This window comes from Triturus cristatus, chromosome 4_1, assembly GCF_964204655.1.
Source record: "Triturus cristatus chromosome 4_1, aTriCri1.1, whole genome shotgun sequence".
Taxonomy (NCBI): Eukaryota; Metazoa; Chordata; class Amphibia; order Caudata; family Salamandridae; genus Triturus; species Triturus cristatus.
The window spans coordinates 678,889,424-678,912,949 of NC_140585.1; the positions used below are offsets into that span (position 1 = coordinate 678,889,424).

At 48.8% G+C, this 23,526-nt stretch overlaps 1 protein-coding gene across 3 annotated transcripts in view; it reads left to right on the forward strand.

Moving 5' to 3' along the window:
- Positions 1 to 23,526, forward strand: part of ASZ1 (ankyrin repeat, SAM and basic leucine zipper domain containing 1) — a 1,654,265-nt gene that overhangs the window by 1,508,582 nt on the left and 122,157 nt on the right. For 2 of the 3 annotated variants that reach the window (XM_085653129.1, XM_085653130.1), the window contains exon 12: positions 19,642 to 19,755. In XM_085653129.1, the coding sequence (XP_085509255.1) occupies positions 19,642 to 19,755 (114 nt within the window). The remainder of the gene's footprint in view (positions 1 to 19,641; positions 19,756 to 23,526) is intronic. The other variant, XR_014981315.1, reaches the window with a different exon arrangement.

Consider the following 23,526-nt stretch of genomic DNA (forward strand, 5'->3'; position numbering starts at 1 on the left):
TGCGTTTGTGCCTTTTTACAAAGTAACAAAGTATGATGACCTTGTTTTGAATTGCGAATCTGCCAACACTGTCAGACACAGACAAAAGACTAGAGCATTGCCGAACTGCCACCAAAGAAAGCCAATCACATAGAAGCTGCAGCAAGAGGCAATATAAGAAAGCCAAGAAAGACCAGTTGGACAAAATACGAAAAAACATTTTTACTGTTTTTTTGCTCCCTGATTGGTATTGGATTCTTGATTTCCCGTGCCAGTGGGACTTTTTTTTAAAGTTGATGGACCATGTTTATATGTGGGACCTAACAATGGAGTCGGGCAAAGAAGGAAGACTTGTACCGGCTGCTGTCCACAGAGAATCTGCAGCAAGAGATAGGCTGACAGAGCCAGAGACAACTGAGGTGAAAAAAATAAAAGCGTAATAAGTATTTTTTGGGACAGAAACGTCACACAGTATCCCGGCAACTTATGCACTGCATGAGCCTACTAAGTGTGTGGATGCGGTTCTTGTAAAAGGACAGAATGCCGTAAGTCACTGATGATGTTGGCCAATGGTTGAAGTGGGCTGACTCACTGTCCTATGCTATATGTTTTGATGCAATGATATAACAGACCAAAGAATGAAGAGGGCTGGCTGAAACCCCCTTTCTGAAAGAGACTATTAGTTATAGATTCCTTACCTTAGAATTAACCCCAGGCGTCAGACTGGATCCGGAGAATTTTTTCTCAGCAGTACCCCTTCGTGTCGGTAGGTGTAGTCGGTCGACTCCATGTTCGGTGTCGGCAACACCGGGATGACGTCGCGGTATTTACTTAGACGCCACATCTGCGTGCTGATGACAGTTCTTTCTTTTTCCGTGCCAGCCAGCACAGATCCGGAGAGAGCAGTACCCTAAGTCATTTTTTGACTAACACTTTTTTGACTATTGTCGACATCTTTTTTGAGTCGTTCGACTCCTGGTGCACTTAGGGCTGTCCCATCGTTGGACCGGCTTCAAGACTTGTGACTCCTGTCACAAGTTGATGTTGGTCACAGACCCGCACCTCATGTGCCTCTGGTGCCTGGGACGCAACCACAACCCAAATTCGTGCTCGAACTGTTGGGCCATGAACCCGAAGTCTTTGCGGAAGCGCTCCCGAAAGCTTCTGGAAGCCCGGCAGTCCGCTCCGCACCGCTCGAGGTCCCAGTCAAGAGGGAGATCGCAGGACCGGTCACTAAGTCACCACCATCATTTCCCCTCGAAGTCTTTGTCATCGGGTAAGTCGAAGTACAAGAAGAAGGCGAATAAGCACCGTCGCTCTTCGCTTTCTCCCTGTCTGTCGCCCGACTCAACGCGGGACGCGCAAGGTCGGCATCTTTCGACTCCGCCCGCGGAGCCTACTGGGATGGCTCAGAGCTTCCCTCCCTTCCTGTGAGTGGGAGCGTCCCCTGCCCAGCTTAGTGCATTTTACGAAGCCCTCCACTCCATCTGTGGGCAGTCCGACTCTGCTGCGCACCTTCGGGCCCCGCGGACTCGGCTGGGGGCTCTAGGCCTTCGATGCTGTCGGCTCCTGCCTCGGTGCCGCAGGGTCCCAGGGATCCAGGCATGGATCTGGATCGGTGCCGGTTGACCTCACGAAACCGATTCCTCTGACGACGCCTCCACCACCTCTGATGCCGGTTGTGCCCCCGGCAGGCATCGAGCCCGGCCTCCCCCTCGACTTGGACACGGAGCCAGACCGCCGTCAACTGACGCAGATACCGGCGTGACCGGTACTTTTTTACCACAGTTCTACCCTGGCATTCCCTGAGTGGCAGCCAGAGGAGGGTTAGGAGGACTGGGAGGGGTCTGTTGACCCTCTGGCAGACCAGCTTGAAAAGCGGACTGGAGAGAGGAGTTGGGTGAGGCCAGTGGTCTGAATACCTCCCAAAACCTTGGTATGCTTTGGTGTTACGTAGGGCGGCTGAGGCCTCGGGCCTTGTGCTTCCTACAGTGGCAGTCAGGACTAACCACTGATGTGCTTCAGCCGGCAGCGGCCTCTTCGGAGCCCCTGCTGCCGTTCAATGAGGCCCTCACAGACATCCTTCTGGGTACCTGGTCAAAGCCCAGCACAGGGGTGCCTGTGGATAGGATGATTGCCGGATGCCACCACCCGGCCCCGGGAGACCCAAGTTTCCTCTTCCAGCACCCTACCCCAGAGAGCTTGGTGGTCCAAGCCTCTACATCCAAAGGTGCGTTCCCTACTGCTTCCCCAGGGTAGTGAATCCAAGAAGCTGGACCATCTTGGGAAGAAGATGTTCTCTTCCGCCAGCTTAGGACCGCATGTCTCTTGGGCCGTTACACCACTGTGTGTGGGACACCGTTGCGCAAGTGCTGCCACAGTGCCCAGAGGAGGTGCGGGTCGTACTCTCCTGTGCGGTCGCATAGGGTAGGGATGCAGCAAAGTTCGCCATACGAGGTGGGCTGGATACCGCCGACTCGCTGGGTAGACCGATTTCTACGTCAGTAGCCTTGAGGCGCTATTCCTGGCTGACGTCCCCTGGCTTCTCCGGGGATGTCCAATCGACCTTTTTGTGCATGCCCTTTGCTGGCCGTCGCCTGTTTGGCCACAAGGCTGACAATGCGCTTAAGCGCTTTAAGGACTCAGATCCTTGGGCCTCGCTGCCACCTCTCGCCCGTTAAGTCTGCCTTTCGCCCCTTTCGTGGCTACGGAAGGGGTACCCCACCACGTTCCACCCAGGGCCACAGGCAGGGGCAAGCTACCCAGCCTCTGGTATAATGACTCACTCGCAGAACTAAAAAAAGCCTGCCGAAAAACAGAGAGGGAATGGAGAAGATCCTACAGCCCTGCTCTGAAAACTCGGTATTTTACTGAGCTGAAGCTCTATCATAGAGCTATTTGCAGAACACGAGCCGCATTTTACGCTCAAGAATTTGCCACCAGCCCTAACTCTTCAAAACTGATTTTTAAGATACTGAAGGATCTTATGAAAAACAGATCCACCTCAGAGGTGATTTGCACAGATTCCCACTGTGATAAGCTGGCCTCCTTTTTTGTGGAGAAAGTGGAAACAATCTACCAAAGCTTTGACACACTCCACCAGAACCGAGAGGTTACTGTCCCCGATACGTTGGGATATGAGACTCTTGCAATGCTACCTGAACTGACTACTGAGACCTTTGATAAGCTTAGCCTCAGGGTCAAGTCAGGTTCTCCCTCGGACCCGTTAAAGCCAGCCTTAATTAACACACTTTCCCCACTCTGCCGTGACCCCATATTGAATCTTATCAATATGTCATTGTCCAGCGGAATGGTACCCACGGCTTGGAAACAGGCAGTGGTTACTCCTATACTAAAAAAAGCCAACTCTGACCCCCGGCTGCCAGAGAATTATCGACCCATATCCCTGCTGCCTTGGATTGCCAAAGTAACAGAAGCCCATGTCAACTCTGTTCTGTCTGAGCATCTGGCTCGCAACCAGATTTTGGATTCCAGTCAGAACGGCTTCCGGTCGGGACACAGTACCGAGACGGCATTACTTTACATCACGGAACATCTACGCCAGGTTCTGGATTCAGGTCGCACTGCAGCGCTTTTACTATTAGATCTAAGCGCTGCCTTCGATACTGTGTCCCACCATATACTGATCCAACGCTTACAGGAGGCGGGAGTGACTGATCTCGCTCTCCAGTGGTTTCGGTCTTTTCTATCAGATCGTTCTTTTAAAGTGGCCATACCACCTGGCCAATCTGCCACTTATCCCCTGGAGCTGGGGGTACAACAGGGATCCTCGTTGAGCCCTACTATGTTCAACCTCTATGTGAAACCGTTGGCTGGTGTCGTTAAACAGTGGGGTCTTACGATGGCCTCATATGCGGACGACACACAGCTAGCGGTGACACTTAGTGGAGACCCTGAGGTGGAGGCCCCCAAATTTCGAGCGGGTTTGTTGGCAGTAGCAAGCTGGCTTCGCACCAACTGCCTTCAGTTAAATGCCACCAAAACAGAGGTGTTGGTATTAGGGAAGCATGCTGAGCTATGGGGTAACCAGTGGTGGCCATCAGAGTTGGGGGTCACTCCCATTCCAGCTTCTGGAGTGAGAAATTTAGGCATCTGGTTGGACTCTGCGCTCACCTTCAAGGACCACACTAAGAAGGTGGCTGCCACGTGCTATGGCATTCTGCGGGGAATAAGGCCGGTCTTAAAGTATTTTGATCCCCCCACCAGACAGCTTGTGGTCCAGGCCTCTATACTATCTCGGCTGGACTACGGCAGTTCACTGCTGTTAGGGGTGAATCAAGAGGAGGCCTCTAGGCTCCAAAGGGTGCAAAATGCCGCGGCTCGGGCCATTGTGGGCCTCCCTAGACATTGCTCAGTGTCTGGTACCATCGCGGCCTTACATTGGCTCCCGGTCAGACAGCGAATTCAGTTCAAAGCGCTATGCCTGACCTTTAAAATTTTGAAATCTTCTTCGCCCCCGGCACTTGCTAACCTACTCACGCCCTATGTTCCTTTGAGATCCTTGAGATCGGAGAGGCTTCACCTGGCGGTCTGTCCGCGCTTTAAATTGAGTAGAATGGGTGGCCGCTCCTTTAGGGTGCTCGCGGCAGGTTTGTGGAACTCGCTCCCGGTACACATCCGAGCTCTTGAAGACCTGCTCGCCTTCAGGCAGGCGATTAAAACTTTACTGTTTCCCGTGTCTGGTTAATTTCCTTTTCTTTTATTGTGTGTTATGTTGTAGCATCTGTCACAGCGCCAGGACGCCCCTTTGCTGGGGCAGCTGTGCGCTATAAAAATATAAATAACATAACATAACATAACATAACTCTGCGCAGCTGGGGACGTGGGACCCAGCACCCTGGGTCTGGGGGCCAGTGGGTGGGCCAGTCCACCAGTGCCCCCTCTGCATCAGCTTCCAAACCTTCCTAGTCCGACCTTTCAGGGCCACCAGTTGCCAGTGGGCAGCAGGATCCTCCATCACCTCCCTCACTGGCACATCACGTCGGACAGGTGGGTTTTGCAGATAGTCCGAAGGGGCTACTCTCTCACCTTCGAGACTACCCCTCCCTCCATGCCACCAACACTCCATCGCATGTCAGAGGGTCACTTGGCCCTTCTCCGTCAGGAAGTTATGACTCTCTTGGCCAAGGGAGCAATCGAGTGAGTCCCTGTTCCAGTAGTAGGTCGTGATTGTTACTCCCACTACTTCCTGGTACCCAAGTAGGACAGAGACCTGCGTCCTATCTTGGATCTCAGGGACGTCAACCACTTCCTCCGGAAGGAGAAGTTCAAAATGTTGACATTAGCTTATGTCCTGTCTGCCCTCGACCATGGAGACTGGATGGTAGCGTTGAACTTGTAGGACGCTTACTTCCACTTTCCCGTCCTGCCAGCCCACAGGTGTTACCTACGGTCCACGGTAGGCCACGAGCATTTTCAGTTTACTGTTCTCCCCTTTGGCCTTACAAGCGGCACTCGGGTGTTCACGAAAGTGATGTTGGTTGTCGCAGCTCATCTTCGCAGATCAGGGTTTCCAGTCTTCCTCTATCTCGATGACTGGCTGTTGAAGGTGGGCTCGCCCCAGGTTGACGTCTCCCACCTCGACACTACGGCGGACCTCCTGCACTCGCTGGGGTTCACTATCAACGTGCTGCAGTCGCACCTGATTCCCTCTCAGAAGCTCCTTTTCATCGGAGCAGTTCTGGATACAGCGCAGTTTCGAGATTATCCTTCCAAGCAGCGAGTCTGGGATATTAAGGCTGTGATACCGATGTTTCAGCCTCTATCCTGTGTTTCGGAGAGAATGACCTTGAGGCTGCTGGGCCTCATGGCCTCCTGCATCCTGCTGATGGATCATGCCAGGTGGCTTAAGCAGGCTCTGCGGTGGGACCTGAAGTTTCAGTGGGCGCAGCATATGGGGAATCTTTCCGATTGCGTCCAGATCTCGGAGGGCACTTTACACCAATTGCAGTGGGTGGCTAACGAACCAGAATTGGGTCAATGGCAGATCCTCTCCCTTCCCCAACCATAGTTCACAGTGGTGGCAGATGCGTCACTCCTGGGATGGGGCGGCCACATGGGGGAGGCGGAGATCAGAGGCCTCAGTCTCCGCCGGAGTCCGGGCACCACATCAATCTTATGGAGCTCCGGGCAATTCATCTGGCACTGAAGGCATTCCTTCCTTCTGTCAAAGGAAGGGTACTGCTGTTGTTCACGGACAACACCACTGCCATGTGGTACTGCAACAAACAGGGCGGGTGGGGTCGTGGACCCTGTGTCAAGAGGCTCTTCACCTTTGGTCGTGGCTGGAACATCAGGGCATGTCCCTGGTGGATCAACATCTAGCAGGTTCCCTGAACGCCAGGGCAGACGGACTCAGCCACCGGTGCATGATGGCTCACGAAAGGCGTCTTCCCTCGAAGGTGGTGCAAGGTCTCTTTCAGCAATGGGGAGAGCCTTGGTTAGATCTGTTCGCCACCGAAGAGAACGCGCAATGTCAGCAGTTCTGCGCGTTGGAATATCCAAGGCGGCTTTCGTTCGGCGATGCTTTTCGTCGAGAGCGGAATTGCGGTCTTCTATCCGCCTTTCTGCCTATACCACTTCTGCCCAGAGTGCTGAAAAAGATCAAGCGGGACCGGGCCAAAATCATTCCTGTGGTTCCGGCTGAGCACAAAGAGTCTGCTATCCTGAGCTCTTGCACATGGCCATCAATCCTCCGATCAGACTGCCTCTTCGGGAGGATTTTCTGTTGCAGCAGCAGGAGACGGTCCTCCACCCGAACCTGTCCAGCCTCAACCTCCTTGCGAGGAGATCGAGCGGCGCCAGTCGACAGCTTATGACCTTCTGCCCGAAGTCTGTAATGTCATCTTGTCAGCCAGGCGTCCCTCCACTAAAACAGTATACGCCTGCCGATAGAACAAATTTGTGGCATGGTGCACAGCAAAGGCCGTGGATCCCCTTTCTGCCCCTCTCTCAGAGGTTCCCCTCTTCATTCTATCATTGGCCCACCAGGGCTCTTCTCTGGATACCTTTAAAGGCTATCTTTCGGCCATTTCGGCCTTTCTCCGACTTCCTGATCATTCTTCTCTTATCAAGTCCCCTATTGTAAATAGCTGCCTCACCTCTTTCCTCTTATTCCTTTCATAATGCCCCGGTGGGACTTGAATCTGGTCTAACTTACCTTATGTGTGCTCCTTACGAGCTACTACATAATTGTCCTCTCAGACTCTTGACCTTAAAGACTGCTTTTCTGGTTGCCATCACCTCTGCTCGCAGGGTGAGTGAGCTTCAGGCTTTATCTTCTAAACCTCCTTTCCTTGCTGTCCATCCGGGCAAGGTTGTGCTTCGAACTAGACCTTCTTTTCTTCCCAAAGTAGTTACCTCTTTCCACATAAGACAGACCATCACTTTGCCCACCTTCTTCCCGCATCCTTTCAAGGAGTTGGAGAGACTCCACCGTCTGGATCCAAAACGTGCGTTTTATTTGGAACGCACAAAACAATTCCGGGTGGGCGATCAACTCTTTGTTGGCTATGTGGACGCCAAGAAAGGTCGGGCCTTGCAAAAATGGACCATCTCTCGATGGGTCGTCCTTTGCATTAAGATCTGTTACTCCTTGGCAAAAAAGGAGCCTCCGATAGGACTGCTCGCCCATTCCACCAGTGAGACGGCAGCCACTACTGCTTTGGGGCGTGCAGCCCCCCACCCCCTCTGTGATATCTACCAGGCAGCCTCGTGGGCATCTCTGCTCACGTTCACTAAACATTACTACCTGGATAGTCAAGTCCTAGGAGACCGCTTCTTTGACCGTTCAGTTCTCCAGGACTTTCTGGTGTGAACTTAGTTTGCAGAACCACCTCCGTGGTTGGTATTGCTGGGGTATCTATTCTAAGGTAAGGAATCTATAGCTAAAAGTCTCTTTAAGATGAACAAGTTACTTACCCTACCTAAGGGACATATATTAGTTATAGATTCCTTACCGCCCCACCCATCCTCCCCGTTCTGTGAACTGACTTCTAGAGTAAGGGTCTCCTTTTCAGTGCCCTAGTTTTGTGCACCAGTAGTCAGTGCCATGCATGGCTATTTGCTTCTGGTGTGGATTGTCCTGTAAAAGAACTGACGTTGGCGCGCAGGGGCGGCATCTAAGTAGATACCGTGACGTCATCCCGGCGATCGCGCCAACGATGAACGCGGAGTCGACCAACGTCACCTACCCACATACATGGGTACTGCTGAGAAAAAATTCACCGGATCCAGTCGGACACCTGGGGGTAATTCTAAGGTAAGGAATTCATAACTAAAATGTCTCTTACAGGTATATCGTTACCGAAGCTAAGTAACTTGTTCGATAAGCATATATCTACCTTAGGTGCAAACCTATTTTGTGATCACAAAGGCTCCAATTAGCAAAATCTGAGACTTTCGACCGCAAAATAGCTTTTGGGTATGTACAAAACCCAAATTGTTATTCTTTAACACGTTACTGAATTGCAAATTAGGTTTACGGCTACATACCAGATCACAACTTTCAAAGGAGCATGTTTACGGCATCCCTTCCAATTTTGGATTCCTTAAGGTATGTATCAATGGTTTGTGACCGCGATTGCAGTGGCAAACCATTGATAGGTTACCAACACCACAAAGAAGGTGGAAGCCCATTTGCAAATGGGAAGCGGTCCTCAAGGGTTCCATACCTCTTTGTGAATGTTCATAAAAACATTTTTAGGAGTCATTTATTTTTTTACATGCATTAAAAAAAGATTTATTTATTTAAGAGAAATCTTAGACATGGTGGTCTGCTGACCTTACATATCACCATCCCTGTGATGACAGCAGAACATTATGGGTCACAGTTTGCGACCTACCTCATGAATATTCATGAGGTAGATCAGATTGTGGCCCGCTATGATTAAGTATTTTGCAAATCAAACTATTAGTACATAGGTCAATTTTCAGTATAGCAATGCATTTGGTAAAAGTCAGTGCACAAATTGTGACCACTTTTAAAAGAGGACTTCTTTGTTTGTAAGGCCCCAAATTATATATAGATTCTTAGTAAAATCAAATGGAGTAAAAAAAAAAAAAAAAGAGTAATGCCAGACTCTAAAAAAAGGGGGGCATAATAAGTCATCATAGTCTACACCCTAACAAGTTCACTCCAAGACTTTAGCTCTGTATTACAGTACAGGAGAGACCTACATACTAACATAATCAAAGTATGGTCAAACATCTAGTACCTTGTCAAAATTAGAGGATTTCCTGTGTATTCTACCCAAGCTGGAACATTTACTCATAGGTGGTGACTTTAACTGCCACTTTGAACCTCTGAATGGTGTGTCCAGTTTGGTTACCCAAGAAGAGGATCAAGTATGGGCAATCCCCCCCTGTAACTTGTATCCTACGAAGGGATGGACACCCTTGGTTCTTCAACTCACCACCCTAACCCTTACTCATTCTCTGAGGGCATGCAATGGAAGGCATCGAGCGGACAATCCTGGTAAATCTACATTCCAACGGAATAGTTATGCCTCCATTATAGATTATATAATGATTAAACTGGGTATGTGGTCCAGGGTTTTGGATTTTCAGGTGGTAAATCGCAGTGAAAGCGATCATAATCCCCTTGTCCTCATTTTGGAAGGTTACGATAACTCCCTATATCAATCGAGGGATATTAACCATCTATCCCCTCTGGTTACTTCATGTGGAGGCTGGAGAGTTAGATGGGAAAAGATTGCCCAATCCCAAACCGAGCTTGGTGATATGTATAGGGAGATTTATCCGCTCTTAGAGCGAGCACTGGATCCTGCTGTTGCGGGAATTGGTCATTTAGACCAGGGTAACATAGGCTCTACTCATGTTGAGCTATGCGCAACCTTAGAGGGGTACTTTTATCGGGGAATAAGGAGGCAATCCCAAAATATGAGAGAGAGATCTCTATGGTTTACTAAAACTTGTAGAGAAGCAAAGTTATCACTCCTAGTAAATCTAAAAGGGGGGAATAAGGAATTGATTAAGGAGGCGAGGGGCCATTATAAGAAAGTGATTACAGCTGCAAAAAAGGAGTGGGAGTACAATAGATGGGAGGAAATTTCTATTACATTAAGGAAAAAGGACTCTAGAGCTTTTTGGAATTTGATCAAAACTGGGTCCTCTGCCTCCCAAGCAGCAGTCCAACCTAATTTAGGGGAGGACGTGTGGCGCCGGCACTATCAAGCCCTTTATGCCAGCAGCTTAATGGTCCCGGAACCCTACGAATCCCCAACCAGGCTAGTCTCTTCCTTGACTATGGGTGATAAAGATTTATGTTCATTAGAAGAGGTTGAACTGGCCCTGAAAAAAGTCCTCCCAAATAAAGCCCCTGGTTTAGATAGGATACCGGGTGACCTATATAAGAGCGAACAGGTCGTATGGGCTCCCTATCTCCAAAATCTTTTTAATGCAATTTTTAAAGGAATGCCACTACCTCATACCTGGGCTGGGGCTGAGATTATTCCGATACATAAAAAGGGTTCGCCCCTGGACCCGGCAAACTACAGGCCGATTAGCTTAATAGACGTGGCACAGAAGATCTTTGCCCGCGTTCTATTGGGGAGGCTCCAAGCATGGATGGAAGAGTTTAACATCCTAACTCCCCTACAGGTGGGCTTTAGAGCTAAAATGTCAACAATAGACCAACTGTTTAGACTACAGATGATCTATTGGAAATCCATCAAATTGGAAGGTGGTAGTCTCTACCTCTCTTTTGTTGATCTAAAATCCGCCTTTGACATGGTAGACCGACGACAGTTGTGGGACCTTTTGAAGGGAATGGGTGTACCCCCATACCTTTGCCATCTTTTGGAAATTATACATAATAACACCTTTGCTAGGGTAAGGTATGGCCAAAACGGTGAATTAACATCTCCCTTCCCCGTTGAAAGAGGTGTAAGGCAGGGCTGTGTCCTTGCACCGACCCTCTTCTCTCTATTCCTAAACGGCCTTGTGGAAGAGTTGTTAGCACTAACAGACATTGATGCACCGAGGCTAGCTGGCAGGAAAATACCTGCACTAATGTTTGCAGATGATACTCTGCTCCTGTCCAAGACTGCCATGGGGATGGAAAGAGTCTTGGAGGGCTTTGCTACATTCTGCAGAAACAGGAACCTGGTCATCAATGTTAACAAGACCAAATATATGGTCCTGCATGCGGACACCACAAACTGTCCTATCCCAAAGTTGGACGATTTGCCGTTGGAGCGAGTCTCGGTTTTTGATTATCTGGGGTTAACATTAAGTAATAAAATGGACTGGGGAGCTCAGATCTCGAAGGCCAATCTGAAATTGGTCCAAGTTTCTGGGGGAATCTTGAAGATGTATAGGGACAGCCCGTTAAAGTTAATAGGCCCGCTTGTAGAGGTCTATAAGGTCCAGGCAAGAGGAGTGGCGGCCTATGGCGCTGAACTTTGGGGCCACAGTTCAGTCCAGCTCTTAGCAAGGTCAGAAAACCATTTTATGAGGCAACTTTTACCATTACCTAAGAGCACTCCCCTTCAGCCTCTTAGGATGGACCTTGGCATTCAGCCAATAGTAGATCTGGTTGCTTCACGCCCGGTTATGTACTGGCGCCGTTTGTGGAGCACACCAGAACTTAATAATTTTAGGGAGGAATTAAAATCAATTATGATACTCCCAAGGGCGGGTACCATTCCGTGGCTTGCATAGATTTAAAAAGCTTTTAGGCAAAATTGGAAGGGATGACCTTTGGCTTAATCCAGAGGAGACCTGCGTTGTTCTACCAAAAAAACAGCTGGCCAAAGCGATAGAGGATTACAAACTGACTCAAATATTACGCTCAGAGTCTAGTACTAATTTGACCTCTGCATTCCTCGAAATGAAAATAAGTTACAGCTTTGAGCCCGCACTGGATTTGATCCAATCACTGCTTGCCAAGAAACTTTATATTCAATTTAGGCATGGATCCCTTCCCTTATTTTCTAGGACGAATAACTGGCAAGGTTCTATAACTCGTTCCTGCCCAGGGTGCAGTTTGTATGAAGAATCAGAGGTCCACGTATTATTTTTTTGCAAGGCTTACACAAAACCACGCAAAAAATGGATCATCCAACTAGCGAAAAACCTGGGTGTAAGCAACTATAGAGACCTTCATAGAGTAATGAAATTTGATACCTCTCCTTTATTCGTCACAGTAACTGCTAAATACCTATTCTCAATGTGGGTAATAAGAAAACATCTAGCACTGTAATGATTTTTTTTTTTTTTTTGAAAAACCTTTATTACAGTTTCAGAGACATACAAGTATGGGCCTACAACCAACAGGCCGGCCGCTAATGCACACTATAAGCATAGACACATCTTAACAGCCACATCGGTGAAGCAATAAGAGAGCTACTGGAGTGCTAATCAACTCAGCCAGCCGCAGTCCATAGACAAACAAAGAAAGGTTTCATATTTTTAAAGAAAACTAAAAACATCACACACACAAGGCAGAGGAGGTCAATAGTAGTAACATGTGCTCCCCGTATCGAAGGGGTAAACAAACCCAGGGAGAAAGAGGGGGGGGGCAGACAGAAGAAACCAAATGCACATGTCGCAGGAGCATAGAGGAATGCGCTGGCTAGGGAGACAGAGCAGCATCCATCTCTCGCGTCTGGGGCGAGCGCAAATACCTCCACGATAGGAGTTCCAGGGACCCCACACCTTAATCCACTTCCCAGGCTTACCTCTCGCCACATACACCGTTTTCTCTCTGAACATACACCAGTCCATGTGTTCCTTCCACGCTGAGACCGTTGGTGGCCTCTGGGAGCCCCACAGTTGTGCAATGTCACGCTTCGCTACCATATAGCCCAGAGTCACCCACTGCGTCTGCATCACATTGTAATCAGTCGGCTCCCAGACATTCAGCAAACATATCCGTGCCTCCGGCAACAAGGCAACATGCGTGACTTCTTCTAACACCGCATGCACTCTACACCAAAACCGAGTCACTTCCGGACACTCCCACAGGATATGGAGGAAAGTCCCCAATAGTCCACAGCCTCGCTTACACAGACCATCCACCGAATACCCCATACGCATCAAACCAGGCCCCGTGACGTACACTCTATGAAGTATCTTAAGCTGGACGAAACGCAAGGGGGCCGGGATAGCCACCTCTTTCGGGGAGGCCACCGCTGACACCCAATCCTCGTCGTCAAGTTCCAAGCCGTCGGCATTCCATGTCTCTCGCAATGAGGTCGGCAAACCCATTCGATCATTGATAAGCTTCTTATAAATCAGCGAAATGGTGCTATCCGGCACATAGCCGTCCAATACTCTATCTTCCAACGGGGAGGACTCCGGAATAGCTGCAACGTCCGGGAATACGGAACACAAAGCGTGATGAACCTGAGCGTACCGAAAGTATTCCCTATCGTTCAACTGAAATTCGGTTTTCAGCATGTCGAACGTCTTAAATTTCCCTTTCGTCCAGAGATCCCCTACCTTGCTGATACCAATCATATCCCATTTCTCAAAGCCTTTCGTAGTACACAGATAACCCAAACGCCGGGAAGCGTACAATGGCGTTGCCCGAGTCAAGCGATCCCTCCACCCCATCGCCGCATTGGCTGCATGCCACACCTGCACCGCGACCCGCGTCGGGCCTGTCAATCGCGCATCAAGGGACCCCGAGTATAGTGCCCGATTATAATCCCCGCTTGGCAATAACAATTTGTCCATCTCAAAAGCCGGGTTCAAAGCAGGCCCATACATCCCGTGATTGACAGCAGCCAACTGGGAGGCCCAATAATATCGTTTAATATCAGGGAGAGCGACCCCCCCATCGTACCACGGTAGGGTTAGTTTGGCGAGAGCGATCCGCGGCCGCCCATCCCAAAACAATCGACGCTGAAGACACTCCACCTCCCGAAAATAGCGGGCCGGCACTACGTCCACAGTGTTCTGTAGGGCGTACAAAAAGTGTGGCAGCGACATCATTTTGAACAACGCCGCCCAGCCGAGCGGCGAGAGCGGCAGCCGCCGCCAACCCGCCACATCCGCCCTTAGGCGCTGAAGGGGGGGGAGAAGATTCCGCTCATACCGGGCCACCGGGTCTAGGGTTATAAAGATTCCCAAATACTTAAAGCCCGACTGCGCAACCTGGATAGGGCACCCCCGCGGAAGGGGGGGGGGGCCTCCCCGGAGAGAACGTACACACAAGACTTAGCCCAGTTAATGACCAATCCGGAGTTGCGACCAAAGGAGCTCAACACATCCACCAATACAATGAGCGATTTGCGCGGAGATGCAAGATACAAGAGGATATCGTCCGCATATAGGGAGACACGATCCTCGTACTCCGGCGTCCATCTAAGGCCACGCATCGAAGGGTGCCACCGCAGCCCCTCCGCAAGGGGCTCCAAACAAAGCGCAAAGATAAGAGGCGACAACGGACATCCCTGTCGCGTGCCCCTACCCAAAGCAAAAGGAGCCGACACCTGTCCGTTGACCACCACCTGTGCCAGTGAGTTATCATAAAGCAATTTCACCCAACCGATGAACCCCGGGCCGAACCCAAACTTAGCCAATGCTGCCCAAATATACGGCCATTCCAAGGTGTCAAACGCCATGGTAGCGTCCAGGGACGCCAAAATGGCCGGCTCACGCATGAATGGCGCTCTAGCGAGGACGCCATGCAGTCGCCGCAGGTTCAAAGCGGTATTGCGGTGGGGTATAAAACCGGATTGATCCTGATGGATCAGGTCGCCCACGACCCGGATCAGGCGATTGGCCAGTACCTTGGCAAGGATTTTGGGCTCCGCGTTCAACAAAGAGATAGGCCTGTAAGAAGTACACCAATCCCGGGGCTTCCCTTCCTTATGGATAACAACAATAGTAGCAAGACGTTGGTCAGGGGGGAGGGAGCCCGCCGCCTGTGCCTCGAGGAACATGTCCCAGAGATACGGCGCAATCTTATCTGGGCGCAACTTATATAATTCGATGGGAAGGCCATTAGGACCCATGGCCTTGCCAGAAGCAATGGAGCGAATGGCCAAAGCAATCTCATCCGGCGACGGGGCAGCGTCCATCAATAATTTATCCTCGTCAGATAGGGATGGCAAAGCAATGTCTTTAAGCAGCAGGTGAGAGTCTTCCTCCGATCGTTCAGAGACCGGAGAGTAAACCCCGTGAAAATACTCTGCAAAGCAATCAACAATATCACCGGGGTCCGTCACACACACACCATCAACCCTCTCAACAACCGGCACCACTCGACTCGCTCTCTCCTTCTTATCCAACCAGGCAATCAACTTCCCCGCCTTATCACCCATATCGTACAAACGCCCCTGTTGCTCCCTGCTCATACTCTTAGCAGATTCAGTAACCAGCGCCTTGTAGTCGGCCTGTTTAAGCCCCAGCACATGCAGTCTGTCATCCGTAACACCTTGCTCCAAATCGATCTGTAACTCGGTGATCTCATTTTCTAGTCGAACCACCTCTTTCGCCTCGTATTTTTTGGTATGGGAGATGAGAGACAGGGCCTGGCCCCGGAGCACCGTCTTAAAGGCCTCCCAAAGGGAGACGGCGGAAGACACCGACCCCACGTTGTCGTTAAAATAGTGTTCCAGGGACCTAACCAGGTCTGCACGGATCGTGGGGTTTCGTAGGTACCAGGGGTTGATCGGCCCCACCCTCCCCACCGCCCCCATGGCGATATCTAAGTGTAGCAAAAGAGGGGAGTGATCAGAAATACCGCGGGCCAAGTGTCGCACCTCCCCAATCATCCCAGCTTGGGCCGCAGGCACTAGCATATAGTCAAGCCTCGAAAGACTTCCGTGGGCCCCGGAGTGGAAAGTATATTGTGCTTGTCCAGGGTGTTTCAACCGCCAACAATCTATCAGTCCCAGGGTATCCAGAAAGCCCACCAGCCAGTTCTGGGCCCGAGGGAGGTCCCTAGGGGGGTGTCGATCTTCAACTCCGAAACCACAGCGTTAAAATCCCCCCCCAAGACCAAAACCCCCCCCGGAAGCCCAAGTAGCAGGCGCCCCAAATCAGCAAAGGTGGCCGTCTGCAGGCCCGGCGGCACGTAGACAGCAACCAGCGAAATCAACTTACCCTCCCATCTCCCCACCAGCGCAGTGTAGCGCCCTCTGTCGTCGTGGAGCACCTCATCCACCTCCATCGGGAGAGAGGTCCTAACTAAAATGCCCACTCCCCTCGAGCCAGAGGTGAAACCAGAATGGGCCAGAAGGCGATATCCTCGCCTGTTCATGGCATGTAAAGAGTTCCCTATGAGGTGCGTCTCCTGCAGACACACAATGTCAGGCGAAATACGTTTCAAGAACTGCAGGACCACCCCCCGCTTTATCCTGTCCCCCAGCCCATTCACATTCCATGAAAGAAGTCTCAACCCCTTACCCCCCATCCCCCCAGCACAAAATATCCCCCTCCCGGAGAGCACAATCATAATAACACAACAGAAAACATTACCCCGCCTTGTGATGCAAACAAAACAAACCCCAACCCCACCCCATCAACCCCAACAAAACTCCCCCCTCCCTGCACCCCTGCGTGAGCCCAAACAGCCCCCCCAACGTGCAGTGTGCCTGTCGCCCCAATATGAAACTCACTACAAAGAAGGCAAAAAAAACAACCCCGCGCAACCTCCAAATACCAAAGGGCAAAGTGTTACAAACTGGAGTCCAGTGCAGCCACAGGTGCAAAACGTTACCAGTCCGGTCCATAGCCAGGATCCCAGTTCTATTCCTACTCCGTCGAGCACTCTCCGTTTTCCGCCATCCGACCTTCCCGACCTCGACCCCTAGGTAGGGCATCCAGCCATTCTCCAACCGCCTCCGGCCGGTCAAAGAAATGCGAGCGACCCTCTAACTCAACCCGCAGCCTAGCTGGGAATAGCATCGCATATTTCAGCTCCATGTCCCTCAAGCGCCGTTTGATGGCCAAAAAACCCAACCGTTGCTTTTGAACCGCTTGCGTGAAGTCTGGGTAAAAGCTAACATTAGAGTTCTCAAACTTTAATGGCCCAGCCACCCTCGATGCCTGAAGGATAGCATCTCTATCCCGAAAATTAAAAAGTCGGGCAATGATAGGCCGCGGGGGAGCACCCACCTTGGGCGCACCACCCGGAATCCTGTGGGCCCGTTTCACAGCGAAGAACTTGCTCAGTACCTTGGGTGCTAGATGAGTCACCACTAGATCCTCCACAAAAAGATCCGCAGCAGACTCCTCCGATCGTTCGGGCACCCCAATAATACGGACATTATTCCGCCCGGCCCTGCTTTCGGAATCCTCAAGGCGACGATCAGTCAGGTCACTGGCGAGCCGCAACCTTTGCACCTCCGTCTGCAAAGCGGCCACATCCACAGTTAGGCTCGACGCCGCTTTAGTCAATGAGTCGACCCGGTCATTTGTTTTGGACAGGTCCGCTCTGACCAAATTCACATCAATCAACACCGAGTCCAATTTATTAGCCAGGGTATCAAATTGCTGGTTCACAGTCGCCTTCATCTCCTCAATGGCCCCCATGACATCCAGCAGTCTCAATTCGGACGATGCGCCCGGGGCCTCCTTGGGCCGCTCAGGCGATTTATGTGATCCACTAGGGGATCCCTTTGGCTGCGCATAGCGGTCCATGTTGTTGGCCTGGGTATAAGCTCCCCTCCGGGTAGACTTGGGTTTCAGCTTGTCGCCGTCCACTCTCGCCGCCATCATCAGCGACCACCAAGGTCAGCACCCTCCAGCACCCGGAGGAAGGCCAGGCGACCACTGCAGGAGATCCGGGCCACCAACTGAAATAGGCCCGTTTACAGTTCGAGAATCAGGCCATGCACTCCATCCTCAGCGCTGCTTACCCGAGGTCCCGACGTCAGTTTCTGCAGATCAACTCGAAACCGAAAGTGAAAGCACGGGGTCCGGGGCAGGCCCAGACTGGCATGCCGCTGTTGTTCACTTCGCGCCCGGGCACCTCACCAACTCGAGTACGGGACCAAGGCCGGAGAAGGCCGCAAACTTCAGATCGACACCAGTCCGGTTCCCGGAGTCCGATTTCGATTTGGAAAACGAGTGGCACCCTAGCGCAAGATCATAGACAAAAGCCCGTCTAGAAAACCAGGATTATGACAGAATAGACGTGGGAGGTTGCGGAGGCCCCCGGGAGCCACAAGCCTACGCGGCCATCTTGGTTGCGCGCTAGGCTCCTCCTCCCACTGTAATGATTTTTCTTCTTTTTTTTCATTGCAAGCTATGTCCCTTTTTATTTTATTTCTGTGTCATACATCATGTACTTTTTATGAATATATATCGTCTTAAATTATTGTTTTATGAGAGGTTTTAAGATTATTGATTACATATGTAGTTTTTTTGTTTTTTTTCTTAAAGTGATGTCTGCACTTTTATGGCATTTTTGCCTAAATAAAGTTTTCTGACTGACTGACTGACAACATAATCTGCAATTCTTCACCAGCAACTAGATGTCTCCACCATACATACATACATCTCACTCTCTAGCCAGGCACAATTCGAAGGCATCCCAGGCATGCAGACTTTTAAGTCTCTACCCCCACCTCTACTCCATCACTCAGTGCCACGTATATAGCTTGCTTGCCTCTTACAACTGTGCAGACCCGTCTCATATACATGATTCCTGTTATTATCCAAATCTCTCAGTTTCTGCTCGAGGTCAGGTTTTCTCTAAAAATTAAAGTGCTGGGAAACGTCTTATCATATTTCTTGTATGATATTAAGTTAGAAAGGCAGGTTATGCTTCCCTTGTATTAAACCAACAACCCTCGTTGTCACTCAGTTCGCCATGTTGCAATTTGTTTGTATTTAGATAACGAAACATTATGCTTGTCTGATATGTTGTCACTACTGTGACATAGGAAACTGATTATCCTGTAATTCCTAGTTTATTTAGAGGCGTGTCGGGCTTATTATTTTACAAAGTGTTTGTGAATAATTTGTTTGTTCGTTTAATAATTGTATTGCTGTTACGTCCCTTAAAATTCGGTAGCGCACATCCCCGGCATCTCCAGGAAAACCTGAATGACGCATTCCTTAGTGGCTTATCTTCACATTTCTCAAAATTATAAATATTTTGTGGCGACAACATTTTGTTGTTCCTCTTTCACATAAATTTCGTAAACGTTTGTTAGGGGCTCAGGCTTCAATCTGCTTGCAATTATTATTTGTTCATGGTATCCTTCTTTTACATGTGCCATCCCTTTTACTCTACTGTTGTGATCTCTTCACCTCATGGTGTAAATTCTTCACCATTCATTGTGTACGCTGTGTTTTCATTTTCTTCAGTTCTTGGCATATGAGTACGTAACAATGGTTTCTTGTAATAACGAAAAAGAAACCATTAATTGTTATCATTTTACACTAAATCCAACATGATTGTTTAAAATATCCTGATAATTCCTCCGATTTCGAGTGCAAAATTGACCCTTCGTATCTAACTGCAATTAGTACTTAGTGGCTCTGTTTGCTGCTGACGCTTCCCTAGTAAGTACCAAGGAACCTGTAGAGAGGTTTCATTGCAGCTAGCGTCTTATTTTGATCCCAGTGTAGAAGTTCTCTAGTTATTCAACTTTCACAAACCTGTACTGGGTTCTGTTTTTCAGCACGCAAAGTGTAAATATTGTCTTTTTCTCATAGATAGTGCTGGAATGGGATGCCACGCAGAACTTCACTTCAGTTTCCGAAGACTTGGTGAGCAGTGTTGAAACTCTGGGAAAGGAAATCTGCAAGCTTAGGGACCTCCTCTGCAAGGTATGTTTCTTGTGTATGTGTAAAATACAAAGTGTTATCGCTAGACAATTCAAAGCTGTTTTGATAGCAGCCTTTTTCAGAATCCATTGAATGCAGGATTTAGACACATGTTTATATTTGGGGATTTGGAAGATAGGCCTTCGTTGTCGTGAGATGAACTGAGATCTCTCATAGGAGGTGTCAGGGAAAGGGTGGGAGAGGTCAAGGCTAGACTTTAGCACCACATCACTCACTTTCAGACTAATAACACAGTGACAAGCTCATGTCAGGAAGATCACTTTAAGTAATGATAATCTGCTAAGGAAAGGTTGACAGGGCCAGGATTCAGTCAAAGAAGCGTCACTGTCGGGGAACACTCTGTTGCTGAATTAAGCCATTTTTAAATCCAACAATGAATGTAGTGTGAATTTATATCCCTGTTCACTTTGACTGGAGTATTTTTAAAGAACACTGCCATTTTTTGAATAGTCTTCCTAAATTGCTGTGCCTTTTTTTTGTTCGATGAACACTTTTGACTTTATATCTTGTGTTTTTTCAGCCTCCTATAATAGTCATTTTTGGTATGTGTCACAGTATATGTTTTGTGCTGTTTTTTATAAACAATTTAGCATTCTGCCAAAAACATAGTTTGTGACTGTTCCTGCGCATCTTAGCATGAGTCACCTTTGAAGGATTGATTACTCTTTGATTCAGCTCTTCACTGAATATGTTGTGAAGCCAATAAATACTGTGGATTATAAATATAGTAAAGGACTGATCATACTCCACTTGGTATGGTTCTAGAACACGAGGTCATGAAATAAGACTTTGAGGACCTACATATAACATGTTAGTCGCATACATTATGATACGTTCATTGAATAACTTTCCAGTACGAATTTTAGGATGTACAACTAGGCTGCGTTGTACCAGCAAGTTGGAAATGAGGTGGACTAGCATAGTTTAAGTTAAGTATCCGTGTACTAATGTGTATAACGGGACGCCAAAACTCTCAGATGTTTTCATAGTTAAACATTAAAGTGTTAAGCCATTATGCCACTGTTATTTAGGTTTATGAACAATGCACATTAAATCTAATTTAATTGTAGATTAAATGAAACAGCAGAATTATTCTGTCTTATTTGTACCTTTCACCTAAGTTCAGTGTGCTATGGCTCACCATTATCTCTCTGTACTTCTTAACATCCCAAGTATTTTGTAAATTGACGTGTGTAGGACATTGGTTTTTATCAGTGACAGTCGCATTGGTTGTGTTGCTTTGGTTAGTGGTCGTAGCTGTACTCTGCATAGCATGATGTGCACTTTCTCAACCCTATTCTCTTATGCTTCTTGTGAGGTAGGTGGTGTACGATCCCTTCGGAAATTATTGTAAATGGATTGTGTTCTTCTTGTTCACAACATGTAGTTTCTGGAGCTAACCATTTTTCTTGTTCAGTCATGCAGTGTATTTGGTGCAAGACGACAATCTCTCTTTCTAGTTTGTTATTCTTGACATGACTCCTAGATGCAGCTTTGTATCCTCCGTACCAAACCATATTTACTAGGAGGGCTTACTCACGCACAGTCCTTGTCTTTCCTACAGCTCCGTGACGTTTTTCATCTCTGGAGCTCCGAGTAAAAACAGCCTCGGCCTCTTGCTTTCAAGCCCGGGCTGTACAAGTGTGCTTGCCACTCAGCAGGCTTACCTCACCCTTTAACATCTCACCATAGGGTGAGGTGGAGCCAGCAAGCTCCACTGACCACACCCCAGTCTGTGATTAGGTGGGAATGGGCGTGCTTAGAAAGCAAATGAAAGATGACACAGACACACCTATTTCGACAGTCTGTGGTGTCAGATTACCATTAATTTAGTGTATTCACGGCCAGGAATACGCCATTCACACTCAGAATGTATATGAAGCCTAGATCTAATCCTGATGAATGTGATCTTTTCCAGAAAAATAACCAGATCAGCAGCTGCCTTAAAAAAAAACTGCAGAAGTAATTGGGAGAAAACAGTACCAAATCTGTTCACACTCCTCTCTTTTTCTTTCCCTTTCTGCTCTGTCTCCCCTGCAGCACCAATTGGGTCAGTAAAAAAACACTTTACTTTCACAACTTACCACGCAGTCTTTGCCACACATATGTCTTTACCACCATGTGCCTTTAGCACAAATGGCTTTACCATGCATGTACATTTACCATGCGTGTTTCGTAAGTATAATGGTAAGTTTATGTAAGTATGGGTTCATTAAAAAAAATATTTTCAGTGTAATTTTATTTAAAAATTATATATCCATATATTTTTATTAACGTATCTATAATGTATTAATATATATGATATGCCCTATACATAAAAAAAATAACTCTTTAGGGGCGGGATGCAAGGGGTATAGGGGTAATGGGTGAGGAGGAGTATTAATGCTCGGGTATCAATTATGATACTTGAGTATTCATATTGGAAATCATAATATAATGTAAATATTTAAAAAACATTATTGATAATTGTTAGAAATGGGGGTCTCTAGTTGGCAATGGTTTGCACCTTTGTCCAAATAGGGACCCTTCCCTCTAGTCAGGGTAAGGGGAATACACTTCTAAAATAACCCCTGCTCACCCTCTTGGTAGCTTGGCACAGGCAGTCAGGCTTATCTCAGAGGCAATGTGTAAAGCATTTGCACACAACACACCGTAATACAATGAAAACACTACTAAAGGACAAGGACACCACACCAGTTTTAGAAAAATATTTTTATCTGTGCAAGCAAGACCAAAAACGATATAACTCCACCATAAAGTTCTTAGAAATATCAATAAGCAAAAGTAGACTTAAAGTACACTTCCTTGAAAATGATAGCTCTGTCCGTGGCTATCACGACGTTGTGAATACACAAATCCAAATAGTTCTGGCTGACCGTGGCAACGTGGGCCAGCTACGGTATTGGGAGGACACCCAAAACAGTACCTTTAGAAATGTAGGGCATCGAGGACGCCGCAGTGAGCTCGGAAGAGCCAGCATTGGTTCCGGAGGTCGGTGCAGGGGTCATCGGGCCCTTAAAGTCACATACATTGCAGATCGAACTCCATGTGGTTGAAGTCGGGAGCGCCGGCATCGGCAGATGTCGAGGCTGTAGTGTGAAGTGCAGCATGCAGTGCCCTCAGGTCGCAGTGCAGGCAGCGGCTCAGTGACGGTCGTCCAGCGGAGTCCGAGAGACCAGGGCTGCGGTATGAAGGAATGCGGTGCTCGTTGCGTTGTTGGCATGTCATGGTGTAAGCAGTGGCGTCGTTGTAGAAGCACTGTTGTCTGCTGACGAACCAGAGTCGATGGCGCTGGCGTCGATAAGCCAAGGCTGCGGTGTGGGGCGGTGCGTCATGTAGCTTAAGAGCGGTGCCCCCAAACCACAGTGCAGGCAGCGGCGTCGAAGTCAGCGGGGAGTGTCAACATCGGGGATACCAGGACACTGGTGTGAAGTGAGGCGGTGTGAAGTACGGTGCCCACAGGTCACGGTGCAGGCAACGGCTCGGTTGCGGCGTTGGACGGCGCTGTCGGTGAGACCAGGTTTGTGGTGCGAGATGCAGCTGTGCCCTCTGCAGTGCCTTCGGGACTGCATTGGGTTGCTTTTTCGTCTGTTGCAGCACAAAACACACATTTCCCAGTACTGGTAGCAGATGAGCTTGGTCTTTGCTGTTGCTGAGACTTCTTGAACAGGGGCAAGCTCTACCCAACCCCTTGGAGAAACTCAAAGAAGTTTCAGAAAGTTCAGTCCAGTCCTTTCTCTGCGCAAGACAGAA